This window comes from Sinohyriopsis cumingii, chromosome 2, assembly GCF_028554795.1.
Source record: "Sinohyriopsis cumingii isolate HCF-2022 chromosome 2, ASM2855479v2, whole genome shotgun sequence".
Taxonomy (NCBI): Eukaryota; Metazoa; Mollusca; class Bivalvia; order Unionida; family Unionidae; genus Sinohyriopsis; species Sinohyriopsis cumingii.
In genome coordinates this window covers 133967554-133987761 of record NC_142962.1, presented here as the reverse complement: position 1 = coordinate 133987761, position 20208 = coordinate 133967554, and the positions used below count along the sequence as shown (strand labels likewise).

The window sequence follows — 20208 nt, the reverse complement described above, 5'->3', positions numbered from 1 at the left end:
GATTTTTTTAATTACTTGCAGCTGATGATGCTGGGTTTGAGACACAGATTTATAACAACACTGTATGTCAAACTCCCAACTTAGATCAACTTGCAAAGAGAGGTCTGGTGTTCAACAATGCCTACACTTCAGTCAGTAGCTGTTCGCCTAGCCGGTTAGTTTTCCACGCTACATTTTTACCTACAATGATGAATATTTTACACACATTATTTTGAAATGAATAATTTGTTATTCTTCATGGGTCATCATCAAATTGGTATTTTTTATTGGATATGGTGAAAAATCAAATAATTCAATCATACCATACATTGTTTCCACATACTTGCCTTAACTTTTCACTACAGAAAACTTCATGGAGGACACTTTCAGGCACGAATGAATGATTTCACATGTGGAGGACACTTTTCAGGCCTGAATAAATTCTGATGTGAAGGACACTTTAAGGTATGAATGAATGAATTTTATGGAGGACACTTTCAGGCATGAATGAATAAATTCACAGTTGGAGGATACTTTCATACATGAATGAATTCATTCACATGTGGAGAACATTTTCAGGTATAAATGAATGAAGTCACATGTGGAAGACACTTTCAGGCACAAATGAATGATGTCACATGTGGAGGACACTTTCAGGCATGAATGATTCAATGAATGATGTCACATGTGGAGGACATATTCAGGCATGCATGAATGAATTCACAGGTGGGGTGGATACTTTCAGGCATGAATGTTGAGGACAATTTCAGGCACAAATGAATGAAGTCACATGTGGAAGACACTTTCAGGCATAAATGAATGATGTCATATGTGGAAGACACTTTCAGGCATAAATGAATGATGTCACATGTGGAGGTCACTTTCAGGCATGAATGATGTCACATGTGGAGGACATATTCAGGCATGCATGAATGAATTCACAGGTGGTGGATACTTTCAGGCATGAATGTTGAGGACTATTTCAGGCACAAATAAATGAAGTTACATGTGGACGATACGGATACGAATGAAATTACATATGGAGGACACTTTCAGGCATAAATGAATGATGTCACATGTGGAGAATATACTTTCAGGCATGAATGAATGAAGTCACAGGTGGAAGACACTTTCAGGCATGAATGAATGAAGTCACAGGTGGAAGACACTTTCAGGCATGAATGAAGTCACATGTGGAAGACACTTTCAGGCATGAATGAATGAAGTCACATGTGGAAGACACTGTCAGGCATGAATGAATGGAATCACATGTGGAAGACACTTTCAGGCATAAAGAAAATTACATGTGGAGGACACTTTCCAGCATGAATGAATGATGGCACATGTGGAGAATACTTTCAGACATGAATGAAGTCACATGTGTAGGACTCTTTCAGGCATGAATGAAGGAAGTAACATGTGGAGGACACTTTCAGGCATAAAGAAATGAATTAATAAATGAATATGTACTAGTATAACTTAGCATATTGAGTTCAACTTAATGCACAATACTTTATTATTGGAATTATAAATTCACCACAGTGGAGATCAATAATATATGCTTATTTTGATTTTAAGGTAATACAGTCTTCACATACATAGAACTAGCCTGGTGTTCTGGCCTCAAACACTAATTTCACTGCTTAGTTGGTTCTAACTGAAAGTAGTGCAGATCAGATGTCAATAAAATCTTATAATTTCTATCGAACGGATGATCCTGTTGACAAGTGATTTTTGCTATAAGACTTCTTATGAAGTAAAGCTGATCCTAAATAAAACTTTTCATGATCTGGCTTCCAGTACAGCTACATCAGCCGTGATCTTGTAAATTTTATCACCACTTCTCCTGTTTTGGGGTGAGATCGACTTGTACGAGTCAGATACGAAAGTTATGCTGACCTGGCATGTAGTATCGTCTCAATGGCTGCTATGTTAATGTAGACCACTGTTTGTTATTGTTGTTGTTTGTATGCGTTTAGTATTTTGGTGTTACAGATTCAGTACATTGGTGTCCAGTGTCCATATACATGTTGTTCTGTGGTACGCATGGTGAGTGAGTAGTATGTGAGTTGCTTGTGTTACACACTCCTAACATGCAACCGCTGACTACATTAACAAGTTTCCTGTTCCATTTCTGAGTGCTGTATGTTACTCAGTACTTTGTAAATGGTATCGATGAAAATAACTATCGTACATCAAAATACTACATGGTGCTGGTCTTCTTCTTCTTCTGGTGATTTGTTTAGTCATCATCAAGTCTGATTAAAGTACAAGAACCCATGGAGACGTAACTTTGTTATTTCTCCCATATACCGGCTACATGTATTACAATGGCACCCACTGTTTGACACGAATGGCTTACAATGGTGCCCACCATGGGACCCGAATGGATTACAACGGTGCCCACTGTGGGATATGAATGGCTTACAGTGGCACCCACTGTGGGACCCAAATAGATTACAGTGGTGCCCACCATGGGTTACAAATGGCTTACAGTAATTGTAATCCATTCATGTCCCACAATGGACATCATTGTAAGCCATTCATGTCCCACATTGGGTGCCATTGTAATACCTGAACAGATATCCATACCAGCATTACAAAAAACAACCCCCCACCACCACCAACCCATCCATAAAACAAATACAATCACCTCTTTCTTACAGTATAGGTGATGCTCGATTTATGCCATAGATGCACTCCTGAGGACAACAAAAATTAGTGTAAATCAAAAGTAATTTTGCTTTCTGTGAGCAATGAGATGCACACACATGCACGTACTTGCACTGTGCATGAGTCACACAGCACATAGCATCAGTGATGGCATAAAAATGAACAGAGTATCACAAATTGAATGTTATTTCTTCATTATAAATGGCATTAAAATCAAAGCGTGTAACTCAAATTGGCGTATAGCAAGCATTACCTGTATGTAGTTAATGGTATTTTAAATTGATGCTGATCAGCTGCTTTGATGGCCTTTTTATAAAATATGTTTGTAGCTGAACAAATATGGTGCAGATGTAACCCCTAACACATTGGTCTGTTTTGAAAACCAGACCTAATTGACCTTGGGTCAAGTCAGACTTCATGTCTTGCATTTTTGTACTTTACTTAGCTTATGACCACAGTGAGATGTACATCTACTACTGAATTTTGACCAGACTTTGAATTTAGTTGCAGTCCAATGAATATGTTAATAGCACTTGGAGTATGACAAGACAAATAGGCGGGAAAGGATTTTTATCAAATCTATTTTATGGATATATTAGAACATGTTAACTTTATAGAGTACATGTAAGAAAATATTTTGTTACAAAATTTAATACATGTACATTGGTATTTATATGGAATATCAGAGATGATTTCAATACACACCACTTGAGAGGAATAAAAGGACAGAGAAAATGCACTTACCTTGGATTTCCTGAACTTTATGTGAAAGCATGTCAGCATCAGTCCTATCAATCTGTTGATCTGTTTGCTTTTTTTGTATGATTGCCTTTCACAAATTGTTTGGAGGGCAGCTTTTGATGAACTGTGATGAAACTAGATTGTCATTAGATTTGTGAGGTACAACTCTGCATTCGCTATATGAATTTAATGATTTTTCCATTGATGAGGTGCATGTCTTATGGAAACATTTTATCTGCAAAATGAACAAAACTTAACCACTGCAAATCTCACAAATTCTATTTTTTTCTCAATTCTTAGGTCAGTGATAATGAGTGGCCTACCTCAGCATCAGAATGGAATGTATGGACTTCACCAGGATGAGCACCATTTTATGAGCTTTGATCAAGTTCAGACCCTTCCGCTTCTTCTCCGAAATGCAGCCATTCATACGGGTAGGCAGATGTTTTTGAACTTCTCTTCCCATCCTTATGTGACCCAGGTACGTGTTTGTCATGAGTGAGTGATCGATCAGTGGATGAAGCACATGAAGGGGTCCAATGGTGATTGTGAACCGGGCATTGCATAAGAGGAAGCAAATATAACAATCACAGGAAATGGGGTTTATTATCCATCAGAAAAACATATGAAAGAAAAAACCTACAAAAAAACAGAATGAATATTTAAATATACAATACTAAAGCAGAACAGAACAAATATGATATACAATGACACACAACCCGCACACCGTTACCCTGACTGTCTAAATTGGTAAAAAGAATGGATGAAGAAGAAATAAGACTATGACACAACAGGGGTCAATCTAGACTTGAATTTTAGGGAGAAATGTCTTCTCCTTTTGGACTGAACAGGGAACAGTGGGAGCAAAACAAGCCATATGCATATTTGCATTTAACATTGGTTTTAAGCAATACTTTATTTTCAAGTAGAAAATGTTCTGAGTTGTATCTATATTATCAACACATTTGGTGCATCATATTCATATGCAGTGTATTTTGGCAGTATGACTTAAAAGAGAATGACAGACGCTATACATTGTAATGAATTTTAACTGAGTAACAAGATTACAGTATTGTAATTACAAGCTAGTTCAAATGCTTATTCAACTACCCTGAATCAAGAATTTTTCTTTTTTCTCTTTAAAATCTCACTATGAAATGGCAGCAGAAAAGATTTCTAAATGTGTTTGAAACAACTCCTGTACATGTACATGAGAGCAAATGCACGCATCATCCAGATCATATTGTTCATCCTAATTTCTTTGTTGCCGATAAAACTTAACCATAAAAGTTCATAGATAATACACTGAAGAATTAACATGCAGGTGCATCTGTTTTTAGAAAGAGGGGTTTTCTTAATGTAACCACTCACTTTATAGATTCATTACAACAATCTATTGATATGGTTGCAAATATAAGGTTTTATTATTTGTTTATGTACTTCTTGTAATGTTGTGCATTGGTTAAATAGTATTTGCTTTGCTGTGTTTTGTTTTCTTCATATTTTCACAAATATGAGTGAACTAAGAATACAACTTTGACCATACATAGTCTCTCGAATTCCACAACATAGCATATCCCTGTATGTTTCTGACCTACATAATTGCATTTTAAAGTTACATCTTCAATAACATAATATTTAGGCTCTGCTTTCTATCAGTTGTGTATTTTCCTAAATATACTTGCCCAATGGTTTACGAAAATAGGCAGTCTAATAAAGTGATACTTCCCAGAAACAGCATTGTCTGCAGTTATTTCCCCATGACAGGTTCACTTATGGTTCCAAACTGATTTTTATGAAGAAAATAATGTACACATGGCAGTTACAGTATTCATGTTACCGATTCTATTTTTAAAACAAACTGCTATTTACAAAAGTTTATGTTTCGAAACACAGTTGCTAACTTAATCAGGAAAGGGGTAATAGTCAATCAGCTTTTAAAACAGATGCCTGTGAATGTGCACAAGTTTGTTTGTTGGAAAAATTGATGTTAACACCAACTATTTGATGGTTTGAATCCTACATTTCACCTTAAGCTATAACATAACACTGGAACTACCCTGGGTAAGGCAAGGGAGCATCTCAAGAAGTATGGTTATTCAATGTTCCTCTACAAAACTACAGGGCAAAGTTGTTTTCACTTTCCTAACAGAAGAAGGTAAAGTTTACATTTTTTAGGTGACTTAGTCCCCCACTTTGCCTGGTAGCATTACCCCTGACACAATACCTAATTTATGTTCATAAATTTATCTAATTAGTGATGCATTACTGCATAATTTCTGTATTGATGTATAATTTCATCCTAAATATTTAAGAATAATGACATAAAGATCAGTGGTGAAAAGGATTCAGGTTGTTTTTCATATTCATGTTTAATTCAGATTATTGCCATTTTTTGAGAACACTAGATCCAAAATCTGTTTTAGTACATTTGTCAGTAACATTTATTTCAGGAACAGAATTCAGTCAGGTTTCAGATCTCAGTTTATAAGATTTTGGTGGCAAAAATTCAAATTTAAATTTGACACATCTAATTTTATGGCTTTTATTGGACCTTTGTGTGATAATTAGAATGTTGAAATAATTATCATTTTCAGGAATTATTGGGAAGAAGCATGTAGGACCAGAGTGGGTGTATCCGTACGATTATGCCCAGACTGAGGAGAACAACTCCATTCTACAGGTGGGCAGAAACATTACACATATCAAACTTCTGGTCAGACAATTCCTTCACCAGAATAAATCTAGGTAAGTTATTAATACTGTTCTTGCAAACCTTATGGTCAGTAACTTGAAAATATGTTTGGATTTTGGTGAATTTTTGGAGGCACATCACAACTTCATTAATTTCTTTCTTTAGGTAAGTTATTAAAGCGCATTTGTTGGCAATAAATCATCCTAAAGTTACATCAATTTTAACTCAGGTAATTTTGAAAAATAATGTATTTTTATTACCCATGACATGATCCAGAGTAATGGTAGAATTAGCTTGGTCTCAGTTTGTTTGCATTTTGGGGAGGGGTGGGAGTACATGTTTTCACATTTGAATTTATATTTTCTGTAATAAATTGCATGGTAATTTTTCTTAGATTCTTATTTATTTCACCATTTTGTTTAGTTTTCCAGTCTTTCAAAAAAATTAAATTTATCCCTTTATGTCTAGATTCCTTTATTTCTTAAGTTATCCCAGTAGGTTCAAATGAATGTCTGATTCATTTATGTGTTTGTTTAAAATATTGTTAACAAGCCTATACCACATTTCATTAGCAGTGTCATAAATGATGTTTGACTCATTTTATGTGTTTGTTTAGAACATTGTTAATAATTCCACCCCACATGTCAAGAGATTGTCAGTGTTAAAATGTTTCAGGTCTATTAGTATAGATATGGTCAATAAGTTTAGCACAGTATTCTATTATCCTTGTTGTTTATCAATCATTTGGAACAAATTATATGTTTGGAAGAACTAAAAAAAATTTAAGGATAGTTCTTGAACAGATAAATATTAAAGTTGGCAGGATGATTGTTTCATATTCTTCATTTAGTCAGGCCTTTTCAATTTCATCTTCTAGTTTTTTCAAACCCAGTCAGAAGTAGAACTGAGGGTTTATATGCAGAATACATAAGTATTAATTTTGGTTTGTGGAAGAGATATTTCAATCCATATTGTTTTATGTTACCTATTTATAAATCGTCCCTTCACCTTTAGCATATTGACTGCAGTGTATAATAGATTATAAAATGTAGGTCACAAAAGAGAAAAGTTTGAAGACCCCCCCCCACTAATATTTCTGGGGCATGTAAGTATGAGACTTTCTTCTAAAATCAAGATCAGGGTACAAGTGGTTCAACTTGAAAAAACTGGGTTTTGATCATAATAAAATGGAATATCAATAGTATATGATTTAATAGTCAACAATGAAAAATTTAGTACGACATATTCTCACATGGCATCATGTCATTACCATCACAGGTAAATATTTGTTCAATCAGGCATCGTAGTGATATGACTAAAATTGTTAAAGCTACAGTAAAAATAAAACACACACACAATCTGATTTTGTGATAAATATTCAGATTCAACTGTCTGTATGGCCCCAAGTCAGCTGAAACCCACATTTTTTTTCACATTAATTTTGTAATTTTGTTAAAAGGAGATTACCGTAAAAATATTTATTTAAAAAAAAAATCAATGTTTCACACAATAATTAAATATGCTCTTCAGCCAAATCATTAAACAAAGAATCCATTGAAAATAGGCAAGTTTTTACTTGGGTTCTCTATTACAGGCCATTTTTCTTGTATATTGGATTCCATGACCCTCACCGATGTGGTCACACCAATCCTGAGTATGGCAGCTTCTGTCAGTGGTTTGGAAATGGATCCCAGGGAATGGGTCTAATCCCAGACTGGAAACCTTTGGTATATGACCCTGGCAAAGTCACTGTGCCCTACTTTGTGCAAGACACTCCTGTGGCCAGAGAGGATATAGCAGCCCAGTACACCACCATCAGTCGACTTGACCAAGGTCAAGAAGAACATTATTATTATTATTGAGTTATGCCCTTTTCTGGTGTTAGATGTATACTCTATATATACAGTACAATGTTGGTATAATGTCAGTTATCCAACTCCGTCAGGGGCATATTGCACCTTATATTAGAATATTCATAAGTTTTGTTGCCTTTTTTTCTTCTTCAGATCATGTCCTCCATATTCATCCCAAAATATAATTGATAATAAATTATCTGTTTAAGGAAAAATTGAACACAAGAGAGAGATTTTGTCATTTAAGAGATTTTCTTTTCCAGATCACTTGGACATTATTGGAAAGGCTTCCTCTTGCAAACAAACTCATAGCAGGTTTAAGATGTCTTAATCCCATGATGAGAAACAAATGTCAGAATGAATTTCTGTTAGAAATCCAATAGGTTACCAGTCTTGTTGTACTTTTCTGGCTAAGTGCCAGTTATGCATTGTTCAAATAATAGCATCACATCACAGGAGATGTATTTCCTTATTCAAAAACTTTTCTTCTGTGACAGAGTGAAATAAATATTTTTAAGTTTACTCCTTTACTTTGGACTATTTGTTGGCCAAGAGTAAATTTTCTTGTTGATCATTCAGAATTACATGGAAGTCATATTGTGATATTTGTTTACTGTATATTACACAGTTTGTCACCTATTTGACGTATACTGAGATTAAATTTAGTGCATAATAAAGAAGTAATGGAGGATATAGTACGGCTGTGAAGGGAGGAGGAGACCCTGTATTCTAAGAATCAAGAGTATTTATCATTATTTACAAGTCTTTAAATCTTCAGAGTGTTATGTTATGATTGGTATATTTATACTTGAGAAAATCCTATTTTTTTCTGTATTTTTTAAAAGATAAAAATTTTTGGTTGTATTTTTCACAAGAATTAATATATTCATATATGTTTGACCTAAAAACAGGCTTAACAGTCTGTGAATTTTAAAAAATCTTACTCTGACTATCTAATCCAGTTTTTTTAAAGCATGAACAGGGCCTGAAAATTATGCTGGTCTGAGGTCCTGAACCAATTTTATTTAGCTGTGTACTGGTCATATGTAAGCAGCACTAGCCCGTTGGAACATTAACATTTCTTATTTGTTCCCTTAAATTGAAGAAAATATGCTTTTATTCCTTAAAACATCTGAAAATTGCATCAGTGCATGTTGAAGTTGAGCCATAGTGAGTGGCTGGCATTGTAAAATATTACTGGAAATATGCAAATTTAGTATGCAGTATGCAGACTAACAGTCTAGTCTAAGCTTGATATTTATAACTCAAACATTTGTCTGTTCTACATCGTAGTTAAAACTTAGCGTCAGTAGTACTGGATTACCCTAAGTTCTAGATGCTATGGGTTTAAGTATGGATTTGCTGGCAGAAGGCAAGAATCAACCACAGAGAATTTGTCTGCCACAGAAAACTTGTTGCACCTATTTGGACTTCACAATATCACTGGAAAAAGGCTTGGTCATCAGTTAAATACGATGACAAGATGTTGTTTGTTTTGTTCTGCATGTGTGGCATACCTGGCGTCAGCCAATCATTCAGGAGCCTTATTCAAAGGCATGTCTAGTTATATTAGTGACCCACTGACAGTATGAGAAGCAAACAAATAGTACACTACTTGCACCAGAAAGATTATTTTTATAGTAAATAAACATATCCCTCTCAATCATCAAGACCCTGACTTCCTGAACATTTACAAGGCCGATTGCATGACCAGTTATTTACAATGTCAGAGGGACAGAACTAGTTGATTTTCATCCTGATAAGACCAGTTCCCACTGACTGCTTTCTTCTGAGAAAGCACAGTACTTGACACATACACTCCGAGGGCCAAGGCAATGTTCATCTGAGGTTGAACAATCTGTCAGTAGTCTGAGTTTTCTCTGACTTTACCTACCCCACTTTAGATATTTTAACCCAAAAAATGTCGACATATCTAAAATTGGGTGGCAAAGGTCAGATGAAACTCATGGTATCTGCCAGTTGAATATTTACATTTAGGACTTCAGACTGGCTTTATGGGTTTTTCCTATTTATTTCACTGATTGAGCTTTAAATAGTAAATATGATTTATTTTATTTGGGTATTTGAAACTTTTAGGTAATAACTTTTATGCATGAACTACTGACATTCAAATATTATCCACCAATGGAAGGCACAAACCTGTTATTTGAAACTTATAAAATATTATAGTTAGTAAAATATTATGAAGCATAAATATTGCTTAAGCAATAAAGTAATTGTCTGGATTTAGAGTTTTTTAAAGTTTGTTATTTTTTCCAGTCTTAAATTAACGTTAATACACTGTAGTAAATATTTGCATCTCAGACTTAGCTGCTGGACTGGTCTTTGACTTATGTAAAATTCTGCATTATATGGTCTTACTGGTCCTGCACCAGTGAGTGAGAAGTAAAATTTTCAGGCCCTGATGAAACTTTCATATTTTGTTAGGCCTAATAAACAGTGTGAGCTGCTAAATGCTGCAAATTTTTCTTTCCACTCCATGATTTCACTACATTTTTGAATTTGCATTCCCTAGCTTATATTTGCCATTTACCTAGGTGAGTAACATCAGGCCCATTTCTGCCTCTCAAATTTTTCTGTTTCACTTTTGACCATTATAGTCTAAATTGATATGTGTATTTTTTCATAACTGAATGGTCATTTGCTGAATTTGAATTGTTCTCGTAGATATTTCTTAGTCAAATTAGTGTGGCTAATAGGCCTATGAATTTGTATTTTTCTCTGCTTTAAATATTTCTTAGTTAAGTTATTAAGCATTCTAAGCCTATGAATTTGAATTGGTTTCTGTATTAAATATATTTGGGTTCAAGTATTAGGACTTCTAGGCCTTTGAATTTGGATTTAATCTCTGTTTTAGATATTTCTTAGTTCAATTATTAAGACTCTTATACCTATGAATTTGATTTGGTCTGTGGTTTAGATATTTCTTAGTTCAGTTATTAAGACTCCTAGGCCTATGAATTTGATTTTGGTCCGTAGTTTTGACATTCTTAGTTTTATTATTAGGATTTCTAGTCCTGTGAATTTGAATTGATCTGTGGTTTAAATATTTATTAGTTCAATTATTAGGACTTCAAATTCTATGAACTTGATTTAGTCTGTGGTTTAGATATTCATCAGTTGAATTATTAGGACTTCTAGGCCTATGAACTTGATTTGGTCTGTGGTTTATGTATTTCTTCATTCAATTATTAGGACTTCTAGGTCTGTGAACTTGATTTGGTCTGTGGTTTAGATATTTCTTAGTTCAATTATTAGGACTTCACGGCCTATAAAACTATGTACTTTATTGTCTTACACATATCACTTACATTTATTCAAACTACTATCAAAACTATTGTTTAACAATGATAGTGGTATGTCTTACAGATTATTTTGTGTCTTTCTACTCTAAAGAGATCAAATTTTGATACAAGTTGATTTAAGCAGTGATTGCTTGTTGATGATAACTGGTTCCATATATAATGAAACATTTTTTTATTGAAACTTTTATATAATTGCTTTTTCTATAGGACTGCTGCTATTTTTCATTGTCCCTCAACTGTATTAGCATGGTGAGTCATGTTTAAGTTTTGCATTAATTTTGTGCAAGTCAGATACATTTGGTGATACATCAGTACACAGATATGGTGACAACACATCAGTACACAGATACAGTGACAACACATCAGTACACAGATACAGTGACAACACATCAATACACATCTATAGTGACAACACATCAATACACCGATGCAGGTGAGACACTGGGTTCTCTTTTTAATATGTAAAGGTCTTATTGATCCATCTTGTTTTCTCACTATTGATTCAATTTGACACCATGAATACAATGAATTACTGATGATGATATCAAATAATGTAATTTATCTGAAAGTAGATCACTTTAACTGGGCATTAAACAATGAGTTTAGACTGTATTATATTTTTTGCAGGTATAGGATTGATTCTTGATGAGCTGAAGCAGGCAGGACAGCTAGATGATACCCTCATTATTTACACCTCTGACAATGGGATCTCCTTTCCTAATGGCAGAACCAATCTATATGATTCTGGCATGGCTGAACCTTTCATAGTATCTTCGCCTTATCATAAACAGAGATGGGGCCAGGTATGTCATATTTTGCCTATCCTAGTCATAAGGCTGCATGAGCTAATGGCATGGCCATGTGTCCATCATGAATCATGCATCCATAAGGCCACATGAGCTAATGGCATGGCCATGTGTCCATCATGAATCATGCATCCATAAGGCCACATGAGCCAATGGCATGGCCATGCATCCATCATGAAACATGCATTCACAAGTCCACATGAGCTAATGGCATGGCCATGTGTCCATCATGACTCATGCATCCATAAGGCCACATGAGCTAATGGCATGGCCATGTATCCATCATGATTCATGCATCCATAAGGCCACATGAGCCAATGGCATGGCCATGCATCCATCATGAAACATACATTCACAAGAACACATGAGCTAATGGCATGGCCATGTGTCCATCATGAATCATGCATCCATAAGGCCACATGCGCTATTGGCATGGCCATGTATCCATCATGACTCATGCATCCATAAGGCCACATGAGCTAATGGCATGGCCATGCATCCATCATGAAACATGCATTCACAAGAACACATGAGCTAATGGCATGGCCATGCATCCATCATGAAACATGCATTCACAAGAACACATGAGCTAATGGCATAGCCATGTGTCCATCATGACTCATGCATCCATAAGTCCACATGAGCTAATGGCATGGCCACGTATCCATCATGACTCACACATCCATAAGTCCACATGAGCTAATGGCATAGCCATGTGTCCATCATGACTCATGCATCCATAAGTCCACATGAGCTAATGGCATGGCCATGTATCCATCATGACTCATGCATCCATAAGTCCACATGAGCTAATGGCATGGCCATGTATCCATCATGACTCATGCATCCATAAGTCCACATGAGCTAATGGCATGGCCATGTATCCATCATGACTCATGCATCCATAAGTCCACATGAGCTAATGGCATGGCCATGTATCCATCATGACTCATGCATCCATAAGTCCACATGAGCTAATGGCATGGCCATGTGTCCATCATGACTCATGCATCCATCAGTTGCTATTTTAAACTTCTCAAAAAGAACTGGACCAGTTTTGACCACAGTTGTCAGAAAACATCCTGGGATGCAAAGGTTTAAAATTTATACAAATGATGTCAATCAGCAATCAGATATGGTCACAATTACCAAAAAATGTTTAAACGCTTTAATTGACTTCTTTTGAAAAAAAAAATCACTGAACAGAATTTAATCAGATTTGCCAGAAAGATTCCAGGCAGGAAGAACTGTCAGTTTGTCACAAATGATGCCAATTCATCTTTGAACATGGCCACCATTCATAAAGATAGTAAAGATGTTGCTACCAAAATAAATAAAAAAACTTGAAACAACTTCTTATCGCAGTGACTAGAATTTGGCCAAACTTGACAGAAATGATTGCGGCTTGAGAACCTTTATATTTTTTTAAGAAATCATCAGTGCACAAAGATGCTGATCATCAGCTATGTCCACAGTTGTTAAAAATAGACAAATGCTGTATTTATTACAGTGAGGGTTGTAAACTATGAGGAGGGCAATTAAGACAGTTCATTCCCTTGCAGAAAATACTTTAAGACAGACTTTAACAAATTTAGAGCACAAGATTCATAAACTGAAATAAAACAACTTACATGAATTTGAAAAATGATAGACCATGTGGATTAAACTGAATAATCTATAATTTATAGCTGAAGAAAAGTATAAGAAATGTAATAAAAGTAATACTTGCAATATGCAACTAGTCAAATACACCACAGTGGGCTTAGCCCAGGAATCAAACCAGAAATGTACTTATGAATTGCTGATGCACATAAAAAATATTTTCTTGAAAGACATTTTAGTCTTACTGCCTTCAAAACCTAACCTAAAAATGGTATATATTATGTCCTAAATATTTGTTTTTAAGTGATCACATGCATATGCATTATTTTATGACATTTTCATACATGCAGTGTTATTGATTACAAATTATTTTAAATGTATACTTTTGTATTTGTAGATTTTAATAAATAAAACAATTACTCTATATGCTTTTCTTCTGAAACACTTAAATTTAATTACTGTCTATAATCCAAATATTTGGACACTCCCAATTTGCCTGCTGCTGACCCTAGAAACTTGAACCCTCCTCACCAGCTCCCAGCAAAGAAACAAATTCCATATTTTTCTGATTGTTGTTAACAGACTGCATTTTGTTTCATTCATATATAACAGTATTAGACATTCACTCGTCATGCTGCTTGCTATTTTCTCAATATCTTTCATTGCCTAACCTTGTGTGTTCTTGACTATAGTACAAGTCACATGGGTCATATATGCGCATTTACTCATTTTAAATTAAATATAAATTGTTCTTTTAAAATTTAACTCAAATTTTCTTTAACCAGAGTCTATTCAATCCTGATTATTGAATGCTCTGCACCTTAACTGTCACCAAAAATTTTCCAGACAAAAGTTATTTATTGCTGTGGACTTTTACAATGGTAGCCATGTACTAAATTTGAGTCCAAATAAGAGTGCATTGAGCGGAATCGTCACATTCGAGGGTAGTACGAATTTGTTTATCAATATTCATAGCTTTCATTGTGACATCACAGCACACAACATTCAATCCAGATTGTACAGGATCACACCTTTAGGTTCATTTTGTCCAAAAATGTCTACATATTTTAACATTGATTTTGCTGTATGCACCTCTAGGGGCATCTAAACAATGACCTTCCAAAGGAATATGGATGTATACAAATCCAAATGAAGTGAATACTTGCCACTTAAAGGTATGTAGAATCAAAATTCTAAAAAGTGACACCAATTACTGAAATAGTCAGTGTTGAATGCCTATATGACACATGTGACTTGTACTTTAAACATGGGCAGTTCAGATTTACATAAAGTTATATCAGGCTCAAATTATATAAGTAATAATATAGAGAGTGCATAATTAACCATCATTTAATATCATAATGTTGAGCAATACAAGATCTTTTCTGAAATGCAACACTGGTTCACATGCAGTAAATGGAAGGGGAACAATGATTTAAAAAAATATTTTCTGACCAACCAACCCAGTGTCTTCAGCAAGAAACAGAAACACTTATTTTGTTTTTAGGTCTAATAGACAATGTGACAGCTTAATGCTCTAAACTTGTTCATACTCAAGAGTTTCAATACATGTATGAATTTGCTTTCACAAGTTACCTGGATTAGTGATCTGAGACTCAGATGGGCCTCTTGTTTAAACTATCATCATAAAGTTATTGACAATATTTTTCTTATACCCATGACTGAAAATGTTTCTTTTTTATTTAAGCATAGACCCAGGTATTGTTTTGCTGGGTCTTTTCTTTGCATTAGCCATAACAAATTGTGTTGACCAAGATCTGCTGGCACATTATCTGGTTCTATGCTGTTTGCGATTGATTCTGTTTATATATGAATATGTGCTGTATTTAAGAAATGAACAGATATGAAGCGATCATGTCTTCAGAGACGATTTTGATCACTTCACAGAGGTGGCTGCTTAACCCTTGCAATGTGGAAGCCATAAATATATGGTTTAAGATAATTCAATCTGAATGTGGTAACCATATTGATATGGTCACAGTACTCTGTTTTCTCAATGTTGTAGCCACAGAAATGACATAATTCGAAGTTGAATTTCTGCCAATCATTAAGCACCTGCTAATTATGGAGTTTACCAAATGAGATGGTAAGATAATGTCATACTTACATGTGAACGATGCGTTAGGTACAAAAGAAAGCAGTAACATTAGCAAAGTTGTCAGGAAATTTGTTTGTGAACAGATACATTGATGTAAACAATATGGCAGTTGTTTACAGATTCAAGAAAATATCTTGCCTGGTTTAGTAGTTGATGAGGATAGTGAGAGTTATTTAAAGGGGCTGTTGAGGCTGATGTTGATGTGGGGCTTACAGTTGGTCATGTGGTCTTAAGCACTCACCTTTACCAATTACTGCCATCTCACCTCTGTCCACGTGAGTTCGAACCCTGCACTTCACCAATGTGAGAAAACTTGACAGTATCTTCCCATGCCTGGGTAGTTCTTTCCAAGTGCTTCTTCCACCAGTTGTACTGGCCATCTGTGTATCCTATCTTAACCTGAAAAATGGCATTACACCCAAAACAACAAAAACTGATGTTGACAAGGAAGACAGTAAAGAAGTTGGTGAGAGAAAGAATGATATACTGGAATAATGAGAAGTTAGTGACAAAAAGACTTAAGTGATGGTTACATACAGACTGGGATTATTGGCACCCCTGTTGAACAATTTTGAGATCCCAGATCCCTTATCTATGTGGATCTCTTGATAAAGGACTGTGGCTATGATGAAATTGTTACTGAAATGAAAAGGTGAGTTACTCTTTCATAAATATGTAAAAAAAAATAGCATGCATAGTAGATCCATGGTAATTATTAAAATCAGAGACATTGTTGAAGTTGAAGACTTTTTGTTTTATTAATAGTAAAGTAATTTTTGTTTTTTAAGGGGTGGGGGTTGATTATCTGTTATCGTTTTCAGAGATTAAAATATCTGATTTCAAAACTGAATTTTGCATTTAATCAGAATTTAAGCCTTCAAATGTAATGTCAAGACTCAACAAAAATATAGGTTAAAGCAATTTCTTTAAATGATTTTTTAAATAAAAATAACTACTTTGAATGTCAGTATTGTATCCTTTTGTCCTGTGAGAGCTTATTTAGTGTATATGTGTCTTTTCTTAACTTCATTCATAAAATTTTTATTTCAGATATGCCGATGATTAAAATCCAGGTTTTAGCAATGTTGGATTGCTAAGGGATAGGAGATGAGATTTTTCGAGCCCTAACTATCACTGTGGGATTGATTATGCTGTAAGATACCCAGGTGTGTACATGTGTTTTTGTTTGTGTCTGTGGGGAATGTTTATCTACCACAAATTGCGAATAATAATATTTCTTTGTGCATTTTCATCCCTACTCTTACCAGGTAACATTTTCATCCAGACCCTTTGCAGGTAACATTTGCATACCTACAATTTCCAGGTGTGGGTATGTGAGAAAGCTTGCCAGTAGCTTCTTGTGGGTCGGTGGTTCTTTCCTGGGTTTTCCCAGGTTCTTCCTCCACCATTAATACTGGCCGCCATGTATAGCCAATCAAGTGCTGAAAAATGGCGTTAAACCCCACAACAACAACAACAACAACAACAATTTCCAGGTAACATTTTTATACCTACAATTTTCAGGTAGCAAAATATACAATATTTTTCATGAGGATAAATGGAATATAATAACGAACTTCATCACTGTATACTTTCTGTTTGCAGAAAAATTTGAGCATTGACAAGTGGGGTCAGCTCCATTTCTCACCTCTGTCAGGGCCAGAAATCGACTTAAGCTCCTTTTGAGCTTTTTCCATCTGTGCAAGAATGTGGAGTACCTTGCCAGAAGTAATGTTAGCAAAGTAAATTCTGAGACCAAAATCTTGCAGTTATTTATTTAAGCTAATGAACAATCAAGAAAAAGCATATATTCTGTTGCCAATATTGTTGAAATATAGCCAATATTGAAACATTAGAATCACTTTGTTCTGGTGGTGATGGCAACAATGGATGTGCCTGCATGAAGATTTTGTGTTAAAGTTTGTGCATACGTTTTTATGCCAGTGATTCAGTGGGGACACGATAATATGGTTTGTAATTGAAATCCAGTATTCTTTGGAGTCCTTGATTGTTGGATGCAGCAAGATCCTATCAAGAGTACAATTTTGATAAGGTTTCATAAACAATATGTATTCCAATCAGATTTTCATACATTTCTTAGATTCAGACTATGCAAATAGGGTTGAAGACAATGTCTGCTGTCAGTGGATGTTGGAATATTGTCCATAATAGAAGATCATATCAGCAGGTGAAAGAATCTGTACCTTTTTATAGTCATGATGGTAAAAATAAGATGTTGTAATTATCAGTAATAATTTTATCAGTATCATTTCATGTTTATTAAAATGTATCCATGGTCATAATACAGTCAGAAAACTTTGGCAGATCTTCTGTAACATCGTAACTAGATTTTTTGAAGAATTTTTGCACCTCAGTGGTAACTGTTCTTGGATGAGGGGATGATCCCATAAAGGGACATAGTAGCATTAATAATCCATGTAAAAGTATGGGATCATGTCCTATATGGTCTGTAACTCTGCTGATGTTTAGTTTCAATTGTATGTTGGTAAAACTAATGTGCCTGTAAATGAAAATGGCAAAACATATGACCTGACTTTGGTCATGCTGCATAATTTTTGGGGATGGCTTAGATTGATCATCATGGACAGTTGTTTTCATCTCAGAAGCTGTTCCTAGACCTACAGAACTTAGGAATAAGTTCGGTTGGGACTGTTCAGTGCAGTAGACAAAGATTCTAAAAACTGAAGGACAGATAACTTCCATTTCGACATGGGAGTTGCACAGTGTACACTGGTCCTTTAGTAGCCATGAATTACATTCTTTTTGGTAAAACAAGGTCATTGTAAAATGTTCAAAAGGACAAAAGTTATCCAAAGACTGGTCTAGATATTGAACTGATTGATATAGTGCAGTTTTGTATAATAAGTTGTAACAAGTCTAAAATTGAAGGATATGGATTAAGTGAAAACACCAAACATGATGTACATGAATGAAATGTTTATAATGATGAAGTATGATAGTCTCTATAAACTCTATACGCTAATGGAAACAATCCCCAAAAAATAATGATGACAAAAAAATGCAATACAAACAAGAACACTCTATTAAGACCAAAAATCGGAACACAGTATTCATTGCCTTACACAACATGACATTCCCATAAATATATTTTAAAAACTGAAGATTATGATACTGATGTCATTCATTTTTTATTCACCATAATGTGACATGATTTTAATAAAAAGGTGTGTGTGTGGTTCATATAAGCATATGCATTCCTTAAAATTCTGATTTCATAGTTCAAGATTCAAAATACAGAGTTCAAAATTCACATCCTTTGAACGAATTTTTCCATTGGCTGCTCCACTCTCTGATCACTGTGTTGCTAACTATGTTGCTCAGTTCCCAACCATGTTGCCTTTATGCCAGCTATAAGGCCCTGTTGCCAACTGTGTTTTCAACTATATTGCTCTGTTGCTATGTTGTAATTTTGCCAACTGTCAGTCTCTGCTGCCAAACATGTGTCAGCCCTATGGCTGTAATAAACTGTCAGTATACACTGCCTGACCCTATGGCTGTAATAAACTGTCAGTATACACTGCCTGACCCTTTGGCTGTAATAAACTGTCAGTATACACTGCCTGGCCCAATGGCTGTAATAAACTGTCAGTAGACACTGCCTGGCCCAATGGCTGTAATAAACTGTCAGTAGACACTGCCTGGCCCAATGGCTGTAATAAACTGTCAGTAGACACTGCCTGGCCCTATGGCTGTAATAAACTGTCAGGAGACACTGCCTGACAAGATCTCAGAATCATTGTGTATATGCATCCTATAAATACAGTAAAACAAGTGCAAGACCCAAGGTTAAAATAGCCATACACTGCAAATGATCTTGAATGAGATGTAACTGGTATTTTGTTTAGTCAGGGTAAAAATAACATTTCACTAGGTAACACTTTATGTTTCTAAGAAATCCTCTCCATACAGTTGTTGGAGTGCAGTAGTCCAGCTGCAGGTAATTTTTCATGGCCCACCCAAATACAAATGGTCAGTTCTATAATTACAGTATAATTGCTGTAATATCATGTATGGCCCAAGAACTTTACAATTTTGGTCCATGTGGCCTGCAGTGCTGAAGATGTCAGACCACCCAGTTCTAGTGCAACATTGTTATTATCTTACACAGTTCTTTGACATATTAAGTATGTGGGTGTTGTAGATAGATCAAATGGTGTTATATTAATGTTTTATTTCAAGAATTTGCAAACAGTGGAGAATTTTTTTCCTTCTTATGCTGAATCTAACAATTCTATTGCTTATGTATTGTATCAGAATATCCTCTCCATATGCAGTGAAAATGTCCCGTCATTCGTTTGGAGCAATTTATATCTCTGATTGTTGAAACTGCTGGCTTTATTACAGAAATCCTTGGAAGAGGAACACGAACAGA

At 35.0% G+C, this 20208-nt stretch overlaps 1 protein-coding gene and 1 long non-coding RNA gene across 3 annotated transcripts in view; both read left to right on the top strand.

Moving 5' to 3' along the window:
• LOC149805879 (N-sulfoglucosamine sulfohydrolase-like) overlaps positions 1 to 20208 on the top strand; it is a 36876-nt gene that overhangs the window by 10281 nt on the left and 6387 nt on the right. For both annotated transcript variants that reach the window (XM_089950624.1, XM_089950623.1), the window contains exons 2-6: positions 22 to 154; positions 3694 to 3827; positions 5991 to 6141; positions 7683 to 7921; positions 11895 to 12070. In XM_089950624.1, the coding sequence (XP_089806750.1) occupies positions 3704 to 3827; positions 5991 to 6141; positions 7683 to 7921; positions 11895 to 12070 (690 nt within the window). In that variant the 5' untranslated portion in view covers positions 22 to 154; positions 3694 to 3703. The remainder of the gene's footprint in view (positions 1 to 21; positions 155 to 3693; positions 3828 to 5990; positions 6142 to 7682; positions 7922 to 11894; positions 12071 to 20208) is intronic.
• On the top strand, positions 12784 to 17972 carry LOC149805880 (uncharacterized). Its single transcript, XR_016419823.1, has 3 exons — positions 12784 to 16446; positions 16845 to 16960; positions 17400 to 17972. It is a non-coding gene; the product is annotated as an uncharacterized LOC149805880 (long non-coding RNA).